This window comes from Podarcis gaigeae (genome assembly GCF_964106915.1).
Source record: "Podarcis gaigeae genome assembly, chromosome: 13".
NCBI classification, from domain to species: Eukaryota; Metazoa; Chordata; class Lepidosauria; order Squamata; family Lacertidae; genus Podarcis; species Podarcis gaigeae.
Genome location: NC_139689.1, coordinates 38,545,704 through 38,563,594, shown reverse-complemented (window position 1 = coordinate 38,563,594; position 17,891 = coordinate 38,545,704). Strand labels below are relative to the sequence as shown.

Sequence of the window (17,891 nt, the reverse complement as noted above, 5' to 3'; positions counted from 1 at the left end):
GATAAAGTGACTAAATAATAATAATAATAATAATAATAACAACAATAATAATAATAATAGTCTCTAGAGACAGGCGGACGCCAAACAAAAATAAAAATAAAAATAAACAGGGATCTGTGAACCAGTGTAAGGTGGTGGCCAGAACGTTTAAAGTTCCTTCAAAACCATCCCCCTCTCCCACGTTTCGGACTACAACTCCCATCAGCCCCAGCGCGGCTGCGGGAGCCTAGTAATCCGTCGGGAAAGCTGGCGTTAAGGGCCCCTCTACAGGGAGGAATGAGCTGGAGGACCGGGGCGACAATAGAGGTCAGCTAGAGCGGCACCCTCCGTAAGGACCGCTTCCTGTTTCCGGCTTCTGCTCCCGGGCTGCTGAAGCTGTTGGGGCGGGCGGAGCGGGCTGGTGCTTAGAGACGGCGCGAGACTGAAGCAGGAGCAGCAGCAGCAGCATGGCAACCGCCGCGGTGAGCGACAAGCCCCTTTCCCTTCCAGGAAAGAGACCTGGATTAATCGAAACTTTTTTGGGTGGGGAGGAAGGGGGGTCCGGGGCGCCCCCCTGCCCTCCGTTTGCCTCCGTGCGTCGCCCTAGGGCTGCCCCCGGAGCCTCACCGGCCCCATCTGAGGGGAGTGGGGGTGGGGAATCTCCTCAGAAGTTTGTGGGACTCCCGACCGCAACCTGGGACAGCTCAGTTTGTCAGAACAGGAGACTCTGAATTTCAGGGTCGCGAGTTCGAGTCCCACGTGGGGGGCAAAAAATGGTCCTGGCTTTGCAGGGGTTCGGGCCAGATGACCTTCGTGGTCCCTCCCAACCCCTACAATGCTGTGGTGATTCCCATCAGCCCCGGCCCCCCATGGGATGGTTCAAGTTGCAAGAAAGGAGATACCGACTAAACATGAGGAAGAACTTTCCGACAGTGGAATGGAGTCTCCCTTGGGAGGTCATGGGCTCTCCTTCCTTGGAGGTTTTTAAGCAGAGGTTGGATGGCCGCCTGTCATGAATGCTTTAGCTGAGATTCCTGCATTGCGGGGGGGGGGGGGTTGGACTAGATGACCCCTGGGGTCCCTTCAAAATCTACAATTCTAAGATTCAGTGATGGTGTTAGTCCAGCAAGCGCTGGAGGACCACAGGTTTCATCCCCACCCCTTACTAAAGACAGATACATCCATCTCATGCGTTTTCAAATCCAGACTTTTCTCCAAGGAGCTCCAGCTGTGATAAAATTGTAGAGTTGAAAGCCACCCCAAATGGTCACCTAGTCCAACCCCTGGCAATGCAGGAATTTCAACTAAAGCGTCGATGTCATTCGGTGGAGGGAGCCTGTTCCACTGTGGGAAAGTCCTTGCTGTCAAGAAAGCTCCCTGTGTAGTGTAGCGATAAAAGTGCAAAGCTAAGCAGGATCTAGTATGGCTTCAAATTGGATTGGGGCCCGCCTGTTGGGATTCCTGCCTTGCAAGTGGTTGGGGATCCTATCCAACTCTACAGTTCAGTGATTCTCAGAAAATTCTTCCTGGTGTACAGTATAGTCAGAATCTCCTTTCTTGTGACTTGAAGCCATTGATTTGGGTCCTGCCCTCAAGAGCAGGAGGAAACAAGCTTGTTCCACCTTCTGTGTGACAGCCCTTTAGATATTGGAAGCTGGTTATAATATCTCCCTTCAGTCTCCTCTTATCCATGGTTAACTTTCATTTCCCTGCATCAGTTAATTTGAGGCTGGTTGTCGTTAGTGAATTTCAAGGCTGAGCTGGATGGTGATGGTCATTAAATGGCTGAGTAAGGGGTTTTCTGTCACGCCAACCACTGCACCCCTCTTAAGGACACAACATGGGCTCTCATATAAGCTTTGCAGATATAGCCTGCAAACATTTACGTTTTGTGGTTTTACCGTGTAAACCTTGAGGCCCAGTCAAGGAAAAAGGCAAGGTTTTCTCTCCTCCATCTTCGTCATCCTTCTTTGCTCTTTCTATATGCATCACTTGATTGTTTCAGAAACTGGGTATTCAGTAGTTGTGGAAAGTCACATCCAAATACGTGAAAGGATTTAGAATGCTTGTGTTTAGCGACTTCCGGGTCGGCGCCATCGCCGAATGGCGGGCTCCCTCCGAGCTCCGGAGGGAGCCGGCTTGGCAGGGGCTGGGTCCTACCGCACCGGCGATGCGGGGACCCTTAAAAACCACGGCCAGATTGAGGCCGTGGACATGGAGACTCGGCTGGCACCGTTAGCGCCCTCCCGACTCGTGAAGGAGCCTTTTTAAAGGCTACGGATCGGGTGCCGGGGAGAAGCGTGGTGCTTTGAGTTCTCTGCTATCCCTGCCGAGCGCAGCCGCATGCCATCCGGCGGAGAGCGCTGACTTCTTCTATTGAAAATTCGGCTCTAAAGAAGAACCCGTGAGTAATTGGAATATGGACTAAAAAAAAAAGGGGATAAATTTTTAAAATTCGGAGCGAACGGGGGAGGTGGAAAAAAGGAAGTCAGCCTACCCCTAAATTGTAGAAGAGCCAAAACAAAGGACTGGACAACTAAGATCGAGTGTAACCTTATCTTGCCGAATCAGCAACTTCGCGAGGGAAAATTATAAGATTGAGCTGGAGGAGAAAAGTGGAATTGTTTTTAAAAAAAAGCAACCCCCCCGGAATCCCTGGAGCGATTCGTGAAACTGCCTGGAGAAAAGTGATGGAGGTTTTGACAGCTGTCAAAGAGCTGTCAAAAAGGAAGATTAAAATAGAGACTTTGTTATGAGGACTTTGCCGGTTATATTTGTTACAAATTGAATACAAACTGTTTTAAATATCGGTCAACAAGCTACTTGGTCTGGTGGATGTGATTCTGGAAGGGAACTTTGTTACTGCAATCCACCTAGAGGAGCCGAGGGACATTGCATGTGTTTTTCACAGGAAATGTGAACAGTTGAATGGAACTTTCAATCTCCTGGGAAACTGCAGGAATGGAACACTATTTTGTCTACAGAGGTCTACATACTACAGGAAACAATGGAACTATTTGTTGGAAAATGAAAGGAACATGATGTAATGCTTTGCTTCAAGAATAACAAACCTCTGCAGAGACACTAGAAACTTTTGGAAAAAGAACATTTCTGTGGGAGAACAGAGAAATAAAAAGGAGGAGAATGATTGATAAGAACAAGGAAACAACAAGAACTGGACAGAACTGGGGGAACATTTGGGATATTCAGGTTTGACCAGCTTATGGATACAAAATTGGAGTTTTTACTCCTGGATATAAAAACCTGGATAGAAGAAATGGGCCCTTATTTGATAGACTCCTTCTACGATTGGACATCCGTAATTAAAGACTGGCAAAGAATCGGAGGGATATAGTATAATGTGGGAACTCCAGGAAGATATTAGAAGTGGAGGGATAGGTGAAACGCAAAGGGGAAAGAGGGGAGGGAAAATTGGAATCCAAAGGCTGTAAAATTATTATTTACATTTATCTTATTTTCATCTGTACTATGTTTGAAAGGGGGAAACCCGTGGAAGGGTAAAGATCGATCTTAGGGGACGAGAATTTGGATAAATTGGGTTATTGACGAAGAGTGTAATTTGGGGATAAGAATTTGTTGAATTTAATTGCTTATTTGGAAGATTTGGAACACAAGAGGGGGTAGGGAGGGGAAGTCCTAGTTATTGGCAATAGATTGGATTTAATTTGCTTTGATTTGTTCTAATTTGGAAAACCTTAATAAAAATTATTATAAAAAAAAATAGAATGCTTGTGTTTAGAATGCTTTGTGGTGATGAGGTATGAAACGTAGTGTAACTCTTCCTCCGAAATGTGTCCACTGATACCTGGATTTTGGCAGGCCTCATTAAGTCATTTTCTCTTTCAGGCTACCAAGGTCCCTGAAGTTCGGGATGTCACCCGGATTGAACGGATTGGTGAGTTTCCATTGCTCCTTGACCTGGGATTGTCTCCCATTTTTGCCTGGCGTTCCAATTTATTATAACACTTTTCAGGTATTTGTCTAAACACATGGGGGTTAAAAGTGTATAAAGAACTGGGGGCATGCACATGAAAGGGACTTTGTATGCCTGACCAAACATGCTGAGGAGCCTTTGTGCTATTGGGAACTCTGCGTTATTTGGATTCTAAATTGCACAAGAATCTTCTATGCATGTTCAGTTGAATGTGCATAGGTGCTCCTGGGCTCAGCGGACAGGCACTGCCATGCCAATGGACATTGGGGCAGGTCTTCCATCACTGTACACTTTTAACCTTTGGATGGCATCTTATACACCTCCTTTCGGCAGCCAACTGGCAGCCAAGCTGGTGCCAAATGTATTGCTCTGCTTGCTTTTGGACCACATCAGTGAGGCTGAGAAAGGGGTCGTGTCATCTGGGCAGCTCAGGACCTCCATACACACTGTTTGCGCCCTGGAGAGGTTACTTTGGTGCTGTTAACGCAGCAAAAACAATGCGGGAGGCAGAATACGAGTTACCAGTCTCTGCAGCCACAGCGGGTGCTGTGATTCTCCAGTGGTTTGACTTCACCCCTGGGGCCACACTCCATTGTCTCTTGAGACAGACAGATGACAACCGAAAGAGTTGAAGCAAATGCCTGAATAGGACCTGTCAAGTTCCTCAGTGAAGATTATGCTACTTTCTCCATGGAAGTAAATGCTTTAAAAAAGCATATTTGATCAAGGGGCAGGACAAGGACAGATGGGTTTGTGGGTCGTTGTTGTTGTTGTTTAGTCGTTTAGTCGTGTCCGACTCTTCGTGACCCCATGGACCAGAGAACGCCAGGCACCTCTGTCCTCCACTGCCTCCCGCAGTTTGGTCAAACTCATGCTGGTAACCTCGAAAACACTATCCAACCATCTCGTCCTCTGCCGTCCCCTTCTCCTTGTGCCCTCCATCTTTCCCAACATCAGGGTCTTCTCCAGAGAGTCTTCTCTTCTCATGAGGTGGCCAAAGTACTGGAGCCTCAGCTTCACAATCTGTCCTTCCAGTGAGCACCCAGTGAGCACTCCTTCAGTATGGAGAGGTTTGATCTTCTTGCAGTCCATGGGACTCTCAAGAGTCTCCTCCAGCACCATAATTCAAAAGCATCAATTCTTCGGCGATCAGCCTTCTTTATGGTCCAGCTCTCACTTCCATACATCACTACTGGAAAAACCATAGCTTTAACTATACGGACCTTTGTTGGCAAGGTGATGTCTCTACTTCTCAAGATGCTGTCTAGGCCTGTCATTGCCCTTCTCCCAAGAAGCAGGCGTCTTTTAATTTCGTGGCTGCTGTCACCATCTGCAGTGATCATTGAGCCCAAGAAAGTAAAATCTCTCACTACCTCCATTTCTTCCCCTTCTATTTGCCAGGAGGTGATGGGACCAGTGGCCATGATCTTCGTTTTTTTGATGTTGAGCTTCAGACCATATTTTGCGCTCTCCTCTTTCACCCTCATTAAAAGGTTCTTTAATTCCTCCTCACTTTCTGCCATCAAGGTTGTGTCATCTGCATATCTGAGGTTGTTGATATTTCTTCCGGCAATCTTAATTCCGGCTAGGGATTCGTCCAGCCCAGCCTTTCGCATGATGAATTCTGCATATAAGTTAAATAAGCAGGGAGACAAAATACAGCCTTGTCGTACTCCTTTCCCAATTTTGAACCAATCAGTTGTTCCATATCCAGTTCTAACTGTAGCTTCTTGTCCCACATAGAGATTTCTCAGGAGATAGATGAGGTGATCTGGCACTCCCATTTCTTTAAGAACTTGCCATAGTTTGCCGTGGTCGACACAGTCAAAGGCTTTTGCATAGTCAGTTTGTGGGTCACTGACTATCTAATAATAGTCTGCATGTCTCTCACACAGGTGCCCACTCCCACATTAGAGGACTTGGCTTAGATGATACGTTGGAACCCAGACAGGTACCTGGAAAAAGAGCTTTCAGAGAGTTGCTAGATTGTGTGTGTGTGTGTGTGTGTGTGTGTGTGTGTGATTGGTAAAATCTAATCAAATAGAAAGTGGAATACTAGGAGCTTTCAAAATATGTAATAACAGATGAGTGGTACAGAGGTTGTTGCTATGCATTGTGGATATAGAGACACTTGTTTCTGGGGCCACGTATGTAGTATGATCATGTTTTGTCTATACACATAACTTTGAAAGTGCCAAAGCTTCCTGGGTTTTAACGCTGACTCTCTCACCCTGCTCTGCCTCTGGTTATCTTTGTCCAGCCAACTGCAGTGGAAAATAAGGGATTTGCCAACATCATATAAACTATAGATTAGCCCCTTTCCCAGCATTTTCCATGCAAGAGGGGGATGCGAGTGGGTTGCTGGAGGGTGATGAAATGGGTGAAAGCAAGTGGCTCAAATGAAAGCTATACGTGTTGCCATTGGGATCATAAGCCTTTATGTAGCTTTTTAATGTTTGTGGGTGCATTAATGGACTTACAGGGGGCAGGGTGAAATAAAAAGGAATAAATAAGGGATAGTACAGAGTGGGAATGGGGAGGAAGGTAGGGTGCTGTGTATGTGTTTGAGAGGAATACAGATCTGTGATTGTGGAAATGAAGGAATAAAATAAGTGTGGGACCTTTTGGTTTTCCTGTTCCTTCACTGTTTTCTCTCCCTCTCCCCACCACCTGGCTAGGTGTCCCAGGGCATGGTAGGCCAACTAGCTGCCCGTCGAGCTGCTGGTGTGATCTTGGAGATGATCAAGGAGGGGAAGATTGCTGGTCGGGCCGTCCTGATCGCTGGCCAACCAGGCACAGGAAAGACCGCTATTGCTATGGGTAAGTTCCAGACACAAAAACTACTTCTGCTGACACTTGAAGTAGGGATAGTGCCAGAGGTAGCATTATTATCAATTTACAATGCAGTGGAAGGTTCACAGGCTATGAAGGACTTGTTCACAAATTTATTGACACCTGCACAAATTATTATACGGTGGTAGCTCTAGTTACAGACTCGATCTGTTCTGGGGTGCTGTTCGCATCTCGAAAAGTCCGCAAGTAGAGTACCGCTTCTGCACATGCACACGGTGCAATAGAGAGCTTTGCGCATGTGCAAGACGCTCAGAGCGCTTCTGCGCATGTGCATGCGGCGAAACCCAGAAGTATACACTTCCAGATTTGCCGCGTTCGTATCCTGAAAAAACGCAACCAGAGACTGATGTAACGAGGTATGACTGTAGCCAGGAAGTAGAAGGGGCAAGCAGAATATAAAATGGAAGAATGGTATAAAGAGGTGTGGGATATAGCTATTAATGATAAATTAACATGTGCCATTAAGTTAGGACAGGCAATATGCAGAAATGATTTTGAGGAGATATGGAAGGTGTTTGTAGAATTTGTACTGTTAAAATGGAAAGGGATCAAACTATCGCAAGGGGTGTTGAAATTTTGGGAGGTTGGATAGTTACAATGGAATGGTCTTGGCGGGCTGCACATTTTTATTCTTATTTATTTATGAATCTTGTCAAAATATTTTTTAAATGTATGAAAGAACGTATAAAATATAAATAAATGTATAAAATGTAAATAAAAGAATGAAAAAGAGAAAGAAGTCATGTGTTGTAAAACCAAGTTGCCATTTCTTCTCTCAGGAATGGCGCAGGCTCTGGGCCTTGACACCCCTTTCACAGCCATTGCTGGCAGCGAGATCTTCTCCTTGGAGATGAGCAAGACCGAGGCGCTGACTCAAGCCTTCCGGCGCTCCATTGGCGTCCGCATTAAGTGAGAAGCAGCCGGGAGGTCTTTTGTTCTCTGGGGGTGGCTTGGGAGTTTAAAACAGGACGTTGAGGCTGGGCACTGGAGGATTCAAACAGAAGTGAGGGGAATCAACAAGGAGGATTCTAGGAAACTTTGAAAAAACTTGTTGAGTATGAGAGCTGGGGAGCAACATATTTGGTGGTTGATTTTGGCTTTTGTAGCATAAAATAGGTCTTCAGAAAATAAACTAGGAGCCAGTGTCTTAAATTCTCTGGCCGGAGAGCGGAACACACAGCGAAGCAAGGCCTGTTGGATTCCTCAGCTGCATCTGAAATTATATTTCCTGCTCTTCTTTTTGATGAAAGTGAGGTATTCTGCAGTCTACCCTCTTTGCCTGCTGAGATCAGTTTTATCCCCTTATTCTTGCAGGGAGGAAACAGAAATCATTGAAGGTGAAGTGGTTGAGATCCAAATAGATCGCCCGGCGACTGGCACTGTGAGTTGAGGCCGGAGTATAACGTAGGGGAGATGGCAGGCTAGCTATTACCCAGTAATGGCAGCACTGCACACTGCAGCCCATTTATCAAGGTAATAAGCGCTGGAGGGATGTTGACTGTGTCCTTCTCATTGCAGGGTGCTAAGGTGGGGAAGCTGACACTGAAGACAACCGAGATGGAGACCATCTATGACTTGGGCACCAAAATGATTGAGTCCCTGACCAAGGAGAAAGTGCAGGCTGGGTGAGCCAGGGCCGGGTATGGAGGTGGGGCACAGGTGCGAAGGGAAAGCCAGTGGGGAAGGGCACAGAGTTAGGGTTCCTGAGCTGTCTGGTATCTGTGAAGGAAGTCAGGATTGCTGGTTTCTGAGGACAACAGGGAAGCACACTCGAGTGACAAATCAAAGCAGGAAAGGATGGGGTGGGGAATGTCTAACACTGAAGGAGTGATAAAGGTGAACACAGTTCGTGAATAGCGCAGAGGAGTATTTAATACGTTACCTGGAAATTAGAGGACATTGCTTGGGAAGGCCTGAAATTCAGCAGTCTTTATACTTTGCCCCTACAGGCCCACATAAATTAATAATAATATTAAGGTAAAAAGGTAAAGGACCCCTGGACGGTTAAGTCCAGTCAAAGCCAACTTTGGGGTTGAGGTGCTTATCTCGCTTTCAGGCCGAGGGAGCCGGCGTTTGTCCCCAGACAGCTTTCTGGGTCATGTGGCCAGCATGACTAAACCGCTTCTGTCGCAATGGGACACCATGACTGAAACCAGAGCATACGGAAATGCTGTTTACCTTCCTGCCACAGCGGTATCTATTTATCTGCTTGCACAGGTGTGCTTTTGAACTGCTAAGCTGGCAGGAGCTGGGACAGAGCAATGGGAGCTCAACCCGTCACAGGGATTCGAACCGCCGACCTTCCGATCGGCAAGCCCAAGTGGCCCAGTGGTTTAGACCACAGCACGGCCCATGTCTAATAATAATGATGATGATGATAATGATGATGATATCCTGCCCATCTGACTTGGTTGCCCCAGCCACTCTGGGCGGCTTCCAAGATATAGAAAAACATAATAAAACATTACACATTAAAAGCCTTCCATATACTAGGCTGCCTTTAAATGTCTTTTAAATCTGCTAACTCTCTTACAGAACCAACACACAGTATGTGTATCCCACTTACATGAGAACATTGACTCAGAATCATTAATATCAGAGGTCCACAAATTACAGCTAGGCTTGGCAGCCAAGCGTTCATTTCTACTTGCCGGCTGCGATGTCCGATCCCACCCTGATAGCGCAGCAGCGTTATATAGCAAGATTGATATTGTCTGATGAAGTTATGCAGCTCAGGCTTGAACAGATTGACTAGCTCAGCTGCCTCTGGCTCCACCCCTTTCGAATTTCACGTAACCATCATAAAACTGAGGATCCTCCTTAGCACTGCATTTTCTCCCCAGAGCAGAGAGAGCCTTGGCAGAGCTACCCTTGCTGGTGGAGTTATTGAAGCTTGATTAGTGTAGGTTAGGCTTCTTGTCACCCATAGCCATGAATGGAAAGAAATACAGCCTACCCTACTAAGTGCTCTTTAACCCGTGCATCAGTTTTGAGGAGAGAAGATAAATTAACTTGCGATGGCGGGTGGGTCCTTTGCGAGGTGTCTTCCACCCAGAACCAAAAGGCAGGGCCCAGTCCTCATATTTCCTCCTCCTTTTTGTGTCCGCAGGGATGTCATTACCATTGACAAAGCCACGGGGAAGATCACCAAACTAGGACGCTCCTTTACCCGGGCAAGGGACTACGATGCAATGGGTTCGCAGGTATTTGCAGTGGGGGATGAGAAGTGCAAATTGATGTGAGGTGATGGGAGATCCCAAGGCTCCGTTGATGGTGGCTGCCTGTGAGAGGCGACCTTTGCATGCTGTAATTAGATGCCATAGCTCAGTGGAGCACCTGCCTCGCACACAGAAAGTGCCCAGCTCATTCCCCAACATCTCCAGGTCAAAGGATCTCGGGGAGATGGACCTGAGACCCTAGGGCAGGGATGAAGAACCTGTGGTCCTCCAGATGTTCTTAGACTACAACTCCCATCATCCTTTACCATCTGCCATGCTCGCTAGGGCCAATGCAAGTTGTAGTCCAGCAACATCCCGAGGGCCGCAGGATCCCCATCCCTGCCTTAAGAGAGTTGCTGGCTGTTAGAGCAGATAGATGGACCCACAGTTTAATTTCACGTAAGTTAGCTTCGTATGTGCCTGTCTTGCAAGAGTTTTCTGCCCCTGGGCTCGAGCGCGAATGGGCTTGGGTGCTAGGCACAAGAAGCATTCAGGTCTTCCAACTGCCTATATTATTCCCTGTCCCAGACCAAGTTTGTTCAGTGCCCTGACGGGGAGCTGCAGAAGCGCAAGGAAGTGGTGCACACAGTCTCGCTGCACGAAATTGATGTCATCAACAGCCGCACACAGGGCTTCCTCGCACTCTTCTCTGGTATGATGATATGGATGAACTGGAGGGAGTGGGGTGGAAGTAGTTCATTGGAAACCTGGAGTTGGAGCATGGGTAGGCAAACTAAGGCCCGGGGGCCGGATCCGGTCCAATCGCCTTCTAAATACGGCCCACGGACGGTCCGGGAAGAATGTTTCCTTTTATTTAAAATGCATCTCTGGGTTATTTGTGGGGCGTAGGAATTCGTTCATTCCCCCCCTTTCAAAATATAGTCCTGCCCCCCCCACAAGGTCTGAGGGACAGTAGACTGGCCCCCTGCTGAAAACGTTTCCTGACCCCTTACTTGGAGAGTTTTGCAGAAATTTAGGCTGCTGCATCATTGTATCTGGACTGGGAGTGGCCGCCGAGACCACATAACACCAGTCCTGAAAGGCCTACATTGGCTCCCAGTATGTTTCCGAGCACAATTCAAAGTGCTGGTGCTGACCTTTAAAGCCCTAAACGTCCTCGGCCCAGTATACCTGAAGGAGCGTCTCCACCCCCTTCATTTAGCCCAGACACTGAGGTCCAGCTCTGAGGGCCTTCTGGCGGTTCCCTCACTGCGAGGAGTGAGGTTACAGGGAGCCAGGCGGAGGACCTTCTCGGTAGTGGTGCCTGCCCTGTGAAATGCCCTCCCATCAGATGTCAAGGAAAGACATCTGAAGGCAGCCCTATTTTTGAAGAAGCAGCTCTTCATGCCTCTTCCTCCCCCTCCCTCATCTTGTGTATGCTCCCAGGTGACACAGGGGAGATAAAATCCGAGGTACGAGAGCAGATCAACGCCAAGGTCGCCGAGTGGCGAGAGGAGGGCAAGGCCGAGGTGATCCCAGGGGTGAGTCCTGTTTTAGATCGTGTGTTGCACCCTCCGCTGCTCTCTTCCATGCTTTCCTCTGGTTTGAGTGTCTTGCTGGTGGGCAATGCCATTCTCCTCCTTTTTTCCCCATTTCCCTTCCAGGTATTGTTCATTGACGAGGTCCACATGCTGGACATTGAGTGCTTCTCCTTCCTGAACCGGGCCCTGGAGAGTGACATGGCACCTGTCCTCATCATGGCTACCAATCGAGGCATCACCAGGTTGGCAGAGTTCAACGTGGGGTGGGGCATGGCACCATATCACCGGGCACCGGGCGTGGTGGCGTTTTGGCGTTTGACTAGTTGCTCATCAGAATCCCATTTCTCAGTGACCCAGGCAATGACGTAATTCTTCCATGCCTCCTGTAACTAACTGCACCTGCCATGAGGCAGAGCACACAAGCTGGGCAGAACACTGAAACCTCTTTTTTTGCTTCTGAAAAGCCTAGCCAGGTCCTTATTCACTGGCAGAGGTGCCTAAGCCGGGCTAGAGATAGGCTTTTTCTCTGCAGTCAAGAATGCAGGCAGGGTGGTGGTAGACAAGGGCACCGTGGGAAGATGCCTTGTGGTTGGGATGGGGAGACTGTGAGCGACATCTGCAGAGGCACCGGCACCCCACTTCTAGAGAGCAGGTGATGGAGATGCCAGCCATTGCTGATGAAGTCACAACTAGATTGATGGAAAGCTGTTGGTATTTAAGTAAGTGGTTTTTGAAGGCATGGCTCTACGTCACTGGACTGAATGCAGCAGCGATATGGAGGACCTGCCCTGCATACAGGGAGAGGCTGAGAGGAATATGCCTGCTGCCTAGAGGAGATTCCTTGCCACCATGTGTCAGGGAATGGTCTGAATCAGAGGATTGGGGAACGCATTCTCAGGCGGATAAGCTCCTCTTTGAAGAGGAGGAGGGGGAAGGGGAAGATTTGCTTCCCCCCTGTTTCCAGTGGTTTCAGGAGCAGAGAGAGAGACAGACACTGAGCAGCTTCAACAGGAGTTGCCTAGTTATGAGATAACAGAGAGAGAAACGGGAGGGAGGGAACAGCCAGCAGAGACGTCATTAGAGGGTGTGGGGGACATAGCTGTCAATTTTTCCCTTTCCTTTGAGGAATCCTATCCAGAAGAAGGGAATTTCCCTTTTAAAAATGGAAACTTTGACAGCTATGGTGGGGGACCCACCCTCCCCAAGAACTAGGAAGTCGTCCATATTAGAGAACAAAGAATGCAGAGGAGGAACTTCCCGTTGGCGCCAGCATGTTGCGGTAGACGGACGGGGGAGGATTTAGAGTAGCCAACTGCTCTCCTTGTGGAGAGATGTGGATTTTTGCTCGCAACCAGGTAACTGAATGAAAAGGACTATAAAATATAAACTGCTCATTAATTCTTGTCTGCGAAGTTACCAAAGGGAGGGGAGGACTCTCCACGCCTGACACCAGGCTGGCAGGAACGGAGGTCCTTCAGCCGCATCCCATTCTGGGTCTGTCCTCTCCGATGCAGGATTCGTGGCACCAACTACCAGAGCCCCCACGGCATCCCCATTGACCTCTTGGACCGCATGCTCATCATCTCGACCTCCCCTTACAGCGACAAGGAGACCAAGCAGATCCTTAAAATCCGGTGAGCCAGAGGGAGCTTGAGGGCGCAGCAGTTCCTGCCTCGGAAGGATGCTTCCGCCCTGCCCGTCTTACCGCATCACAGTTTTGCTGTTGCTGTTCCGGCGTCTTGCCTTGCGCTGTGGAAGCTTTCCTTCTTCTGAGCTGGAATATCTCTTGCAGGTGTGAGGAGGAGGATGTCGAGATGAACGAAGACGCCTACACCGTGCTGACGCGCATCGGCTTGGAGACCTCTCTGCGCTATGCCATCCAGCTCATCACAGCCGCCAGCTTGGTGTGTCGCAAGAGGAAGGTGAGCTCTGGCACTCTGTAGAGGCCGGGGACTTCCACGGGGCAGCACAATTCCTGTGCTGCCATTCTTCAAAAGGCCAATAAATCCTTACTTTTTCTCCCTCTCTTCTCAGTCTGACCCGCAGCTTGCAAGAACACCCTACTTGTGCCCTAGTGTGTGTGTGTGCATATCAGGAGCTTAATTTTCCATAATAATCATAATTTATTACTTATACACAACCCATCTGGCCGGGCCTCCCCAGCCACTCTGGGCGGCTCCCAACAGAATATTAAAAACACGTTACAACATCAAACATTAAAAACTTCCCTAAACAGGGCAGCCTTCAGATGTCTTCTAAAAGTCAGGTAGTTGTTTATCTCTTTGACATCTGATGGGAAGGCGTTCCACAGGGCGGGTGCCACTACCGAGAAGGCCCTCTGCCTGGTTCCCTGTAACTTCACTTCTGGCAGGGAGGGAACCGCCAGAAGGCCCTTGGAGCTGGACCTCGGTGTCCGGGCTGAATGATGGGGGTGGAGACGCTCCTTCAGGCGTCTATCCCATTGTTCTAAAAAGGTCTATCCCATCCTTCTAGCGCCTGTGTGCTATGCTCACAACCGTTTCAAATCCCCACTGTCTTAAAAAGCGATCAGAAGCAGAGGGGCACAGATTACCAACTGCATTTGCTCCTGGACTGGAGATGGGAGCAAGAAAGTTTCAGTGCCATTAGGGCAGCATTTGCCAATGTGGCTCCCTCCTGATGTCTTGGACTGCCAACTCCCATGATGGGAGGTATGTTGGGAGCTTAGAGCAGGCATAGGCAAACTTCGGCCCTCCAGATTTTTTGAGACTACAATTCCCATAATCCCTGTCCACCGGTCCTGTTAGCTAGGGATGATGGGAATTGTAGTCCCAAACATCTGGAGGGCCGGAGTTTGCCTTTGCCTGGCTTAGAGAGTCAGTGGCATCTCTTTATCAAAACCCCTAAGCTCTTGGAGAAGAGTTGAGGGGGAGGCATAAAACTAGAAGCGTTTGGAAGCCCATAGTCGTCCTCAGTTCTCATTCCCAGGACTAGTTGGAGGGAGTTGTCTGGAGTGGTGAAACTTTGCTGGAGTTTGTGCTGTGCTCTTCTCCTGCTGGGAGCCCTGACCTCTCTCCCTCCCCATTCACAGGGCACAGAGGTTCAGGTGGACGACATCAAGCGCGTGTACTCGCTGTTCCTGGACGAGTCACGCTCCACTCAGTACATGAAAGAGTACCAGGATGCCTTCATGTTCAATGAACTCAGTGAGTAACAATTTGAGGCAAAGGGATGTGTGGGTTGAAAACCTCCTCCAGCCGGGGGCTAGGCCTGGCCATCCTCGCTAGAGCTTTTGAAGTGTATGTAGGGCTTTTGCAGTAGAAAAACGCAGGAGGCACTTGGAAAAAATGGAGAGCTCTGCTTTCGTCAAGGCCAGTAAAGGACAAGAACAGAGCAGTTGAATTCCTTTAGATCAGTTTGGGGAACTTCAAGCCCAGGGCCAAATAAAGAAGCCCTCTCTATCTGATTAGAGCTGGGAGCAGGTCAGCAATAACTCACAAGGTGACAGAGAAGTTAACAGCAACTCTTCCCAGTAGGCCTTTCCCCGAGGCAGCTGTAGAGACTCAAAGGTCCCTGCCTTCCCACAGCTCCCTAAGTCTCTTCCTCCTCCTGGGTCCTTCCCAGGCAACCTGAGACTTCTCCACTCTCTCTGTCTCTGCTCCATCCTCTTCATCCCTCTTCGGGTTCTAGACCACCAGGTGGAGGAGAGCTTGTCACAGCAGGAGGGGGAGACACCTTGGCTTCTTCACCAGCCTGCCATATATCTGCCTCTTGGCCCCCTCTCCTCTCCTGCCTCCACTTGCTGCTTCTGGACTGCTCTTTGCCACAGACTCTTCCTACTCACTAAGCCGTGTTACCTCTTCAGCTTCCAACGCCTCCTCTTCCCAGTCTTCTCCAACCACTCCAACCACCACCAGTCCCTGGGCTCTGAGCCTTCTTCCCTTAGGGGTTCCCCAGCTGGTGTCTTCCACCACTCCTCTGCACCCAGCCAGTCTATGACACTGACCCTCAGGAGTCTCCCAGCGCCAGGCCCTTCACAAGCCCTGCTTGTGATTACCTTCATCCAGTAATAATAATAATAATAATTAATAATAAAATTGCTATTTATACCCTGCCCATCTGGCTGAGTTTCCCCAGCCACTCTGGGCGGCTCCCAATCGAGTGTTAAAAACAATACAGCATCAGACATTAAAAACTTCCCTAAACAGGGATGCCTTCAGATGTCTTTTAAAAATAAGATAGCTACTTATTTCCTTGACATCTGATGGGAGGGCGTTTTACAGGGCGGGCGCCACTACCAAGAAGGCCCTCTGCCTGGTTCCCTGTAACCTCACTTCTCGCAGCGAGGGAACTGCCAGAAGGCCCTCGGCGCTGGATCTCAGTGTCCGGGCTGAATGATGGGGGTGGAGACACTCCTTCAGGTATACAGGACCGAGGCCGTTTAGGGCTTTAAAGGTCAGCACCAACACTTTGAACTGTGCTTTTTTTTGCTTCACTTGAATACATTCTGCAACTGTGATATTGCCTCTTGCCTGACCAATTTCCCCTCTGGCTTTGACCACCATGTGGTATGTGGCCCCCATAAGGTTGTGCTTCTCAGGCAGAAAAGCACTGCCACCCCCTGCTTTAGATCCTTGTTTTGAGGCGATCCTCAAATGCGCATTCCGGTTTGTTAAGACGTAACTTCAAAATGCCTAGTGCAGTGCTTCTGTCAAAAATGACATGCATGGGTTGAGTTCTCTTCTTCCTCTACCCCCTTCCCAAAATGTTTGGGCAGACTTTTTAGTGTTGCTGCCTCTCGGTCAGGCAATAACGCAGTGCAGAGTGGAGAAAACTTCCCAGGCAAGTCTGACTTGAAAAAGCAGGCGAGGAAGGATACTTGACGTGGGAATGCTGTTCTTGGCAATGGGTAGCAGCACTGAGCATATGATTCTGCCTTCAATCCATGCTGAGAAATCTTCAAAGGACGTCTAGCCCCAGTTGCAGCGTACAAACTCATTCACAGGATGGGTTCAGTACTGTATCTGCAAATCCACTGAAAAGTCCAGTTGCACGACAGTAATGATCATGATGCTTCTCATAATTGAAAGGGGGCAAGAATAAGCCTGGTTTTTGCTTTTCGTTCCGCGGTTATTGGTGCAGTGTTCATTGACCAACGTATGCTAATGGCTTGGGACCCAGAAAGTTGGTTCTTCTGGGGATGAGCAGTGATGACACTGGGCGACTTTCATAGGATCAGAATTACGAAGAACCTGTGGGGCGGGTAGAGGATAATCCTCAACTGTTCGATTGTTGTGCACTACATAGGGTAGGCCTTCCTGCTCTTAATCCCCTCCTCTTCCTCCCAATCCTCTGTCCTCAGTACCTGCAAGAGACGCATGCAAGTAGGAAAATAATGAAAGTGTGAGTAAAGCAGTGTTTGCTTTTAGTTTGAAAGCACGGAGGTCGCAGTGCAGCAGTTGCTCCCCCAGTAGCCTAGCGAGTAACCCAATTTGGGCTGGGGGTGGCAGAGAGGTAGCAGGAACTTTCAAAAATTGTGGTGGTACATCGCCCCCCCCCCTGCATTTCAGTAGACTTCCTGCCTGCTCTGGCAGCTTTGCAGTTGTACTTGCCCTTGAGGGCTCACTGCTCCCTTTCCTCACCCAGAGGCCCCCCATTTGTGCCCTACAGCTTTCTAGGCCAGAGTGGAGTGCCAAGCTAGCAGCATTCAGTCAGCTACTGGGGAGGAGTTAACCATCCCACTCACGTGTTGACCACCTTGTGATCAATGCTATTAGCCGCCTTTGCCAGGAAGCCAGTTCAGCCTACAGCATGGGCTTGCAGAGAGATGGTTTCACGTCCTCTGGTCCTTCTTCTGTGCGGGGTCTCTGTCAGCTTGAAAGGTTGCAACTGGGGACTCTTAAAATTCACAAGTGGCAGGGATGATGTTCTTTGTTTTACTGAGGAAGACCTCTTTGAGATCCTCTTTTTTCGGGAAGTGGGGAGTGTGTTCTTCCATCTTGAACTCTTGCACCTGCTTTTTGTTTTCCAGAGGGAGAGACCATGGACACGTCTTGATGGGCGTCCTCGTAATACCTGCCTCAGGTTGTGTGTGTGAATGGATGTTCTTGTATTATTATTTTGTAAAATAAACCTTTTGGAGAATTCCTGCTGTGATTACAGTGGTAGGGCAAGCAGCAGCAGAACGAGGGGCGGTCTGGTGTTTCAGCAAACTCCTTTGCCTTGTGCAGTAAATGGGAAGGGCCTCTTTGGAGCTGCGTACTCTGTGGCTCATACAAAAAAAGGTGATGCTTTCAAGTACATTTCAGTTCTCAACTTCACATTTAATTTTGTCACCCTTCTTTATCTGGTGTGCAACGTTGGCTCTGCTGAGGGGCAGGGAATAAGTATAACCAGACTAGTGCTATTCTGCAGGAAGAGCTAATT

At 48.8% G+C, this 17,891-nt stretch overlaps 1 protein-coding gene across 2 annotated transcripts; it reads left to right on the top strand.

Moving 5' to 3' along the window:
- The first annotated feature begins 307 nt into the window (after positions 1-307).
- On the top strand, positions 308-17,611 carry RUVBL2 (RuvB like AAA ATPase 2). 2 transcript variants are annotated; one of them, XM_083709591.1, is made up of 16 exons: positions 308-461; positions 3,847-3,895; positions 5,830-5,885; positions 6,613-6,754; positions 7,567-7,696; positions 8,102-8,168; positions 8,306-8,412; positions 9,897-9,990; positions 10,534-10,657; positions 11,392-11,486; positions 11,610-11,728; positions 13,001-13,120; positions 13,279-13,408; positions 14,557-14,671; positions 16,828-16,868; positions 17,497-17,611. In XM_083709591.1, exons 1-15 carry the CDS (start codon positions 447-449, stop codon positions 16,851-16,853), a joined length of 1,389 nt encoding a protein of 462 aa, XP_083565717.1. In that variant the 5' UTR covers positions 308-446; the 3' UTR covers positions 16,854-16,868; positions 17,497-17,611. The 2 variants fall into 2 exon arrangements, with proteins under 2 accessions (XP_083565717.1, XP_083565718.1); XM_083709592.1 differs by lacking the exon at positions 16,828-16,868.
- The last annotated feature ends 280 nt before the right edge of the window (positions 17,612-17,891 follow it).